At 32.3% G+C, this 1516-nt stretch overlaps 1 protein-coding gene across 1 annotated transcript; it reads right to left on the bottom strand.

Annotated features, from left to right (window-relative positions):
- Window positions 1–4: 4 nt before the first annotated feature.
- LOC122528415 (cytochrome P450 6B1-like) lies at window positions 5–1510 on the bottom strand (the record flags this gene model as incomplete). Its single annotated transcript, XM_043653498.1, has 3 exons — window positions 1473–1510; window positions 722–943; window positions 5–172 (listed from the first exon to the last, which is right to left on the bottom strand). Coding segments are annotated over exons 1-3 (403 nt in total), but the record flags the coding sequence as incomplete, so codon positions are not given.
- Window positions 1511–1516: the final 6 nt, after the last annotated feature.

A 1516-nucleotide genomic window follows, 5' to 3' on the forward strand; every position in this document is an offset into this window, starting at 1 on the left:
TCGGGATTGAATTCGTCGGGATTTGGATAAATGTCGGGATCACGATGTATCGCCAGTGTAGGAATCCATACCATTAAACGCCTTGGTATAGTGAGCTTTGTATTTCTGAAAGTATAAGGACGAACAGCTCTTCGTGGCAGCACACCGATTGGTGGATATTTCCTTAACGTCTCTGCAGAAATACATTAAATGTTATATAAATATCGTGAAATTTCATTTTAATTAAATAAGAAGGAAATAAATTATCGATTTAGCAAACTACAACCAATATTTTCACAATTGTTTCTTAGCTACAACTTATGAGAAACAGTCTTTTTCTATTTCGTATGTAAAACTGCGTACATGCATTTTACAAGAAAGTAAAAAAAATGAAGCGAAGGGGAATCTTCGTTTTTGAGAAAAATGTGGCAATTTTTATAAATGTCTCCAAGATCGCATACTTTTCATGGTATTTCTGGAAAACTAAGATATTAAGATACAAAGTATTAAATATAAGAGACTGAATAGGATACTAAGCAAAAACTTGGTAAATAAGATGTTATATTACAGCAAGATATATTATGTATCTTAAAAGTATAGTATAATATATATTTTATAGTAAAAGTATTAAAAGTATTAAATAAGATACTGAGTAATAAAATGTTTTGGTAAGATACTAAAGTACTAAAATACTCGCGTATTTTCTTCTGGTATGAGTTTATTCCTCTGCTGAGACACGTACCTTTGTACACTTTGTCCAAATACTTCATGTCGTTCACATTTTCGTATTTAAAGTCCCCATCGTTCCTCGCGAAGTTTTCATCGATCTCTTGACGCAACTTGTCTTGAATATCGGGATTCAGGGCAAGTTCGTAGAGGGCGTTGGTCATTGTCGTCGATGAAGTCTCAAAACCGGCAACGAAGAAACCGAAAGCTTGTGCCGCCAACAAATTGTCTGTTATTTCTATAAGAAAAGAAGAAAATTTACAATTTTTTTGTGTTAATTGTACAAGTATATCAATTAAATTACACTGATTTATCGTATGAATAATGTACGTAGTCGTAGGTTTTTCTATGAAATGGTTATTCATCAGCAGCTGATCATTTCTCTTCGATAATTTTTTGATCCACTGTTATTTTTATACATACTGCTATTTTTATATATGCAGTTCCTCATTTGATTTTTAAATACAAATCAGTTCTCATTTGTCAACACAAATTAAAAATACAAAATTGACATCAAAATACAGGAAGTATAAAAAATATCTCTCTATTAGCTTCGATACTTTCAAATACTTGCATTTGATCGAGAAAGAATAATACAATTCACTCGTTAGTTAAATTTGTAGTTCTCGAAAATGAGGCTTCTCTAAATGAGTAATTGCTATTCTTTCGTCTGGTTTTATTACATATATTTCACTCGGGAATGTCGCGACAGTGGAAATGTCAGAATGTAGTGTCATAGTGAAACTTCGACGTTACTGCAAACTTACTAATGTCGCCCATTTTCTCTGGATGTTCCTTCAGCTCCATTAGC

Source organism: Frieseomelitta varia, unplaced genomic scaffold (genome assembly GCF_011392965.1).
Source record: "Frieseomelitta varia isolate USP_RPSP 00005682 unplaced genomic scaffold, Fvar_1.2 scaffold_1082, whole genome shotgun sequence".
Classification (NCBI taxonomy): domain Eukaryota; kingdom Metazoa; phylum Arthropoda; class Insecta; order Hymenoptera; family Apidae; genus Frieseomelitta; species Frieseomelitta varia.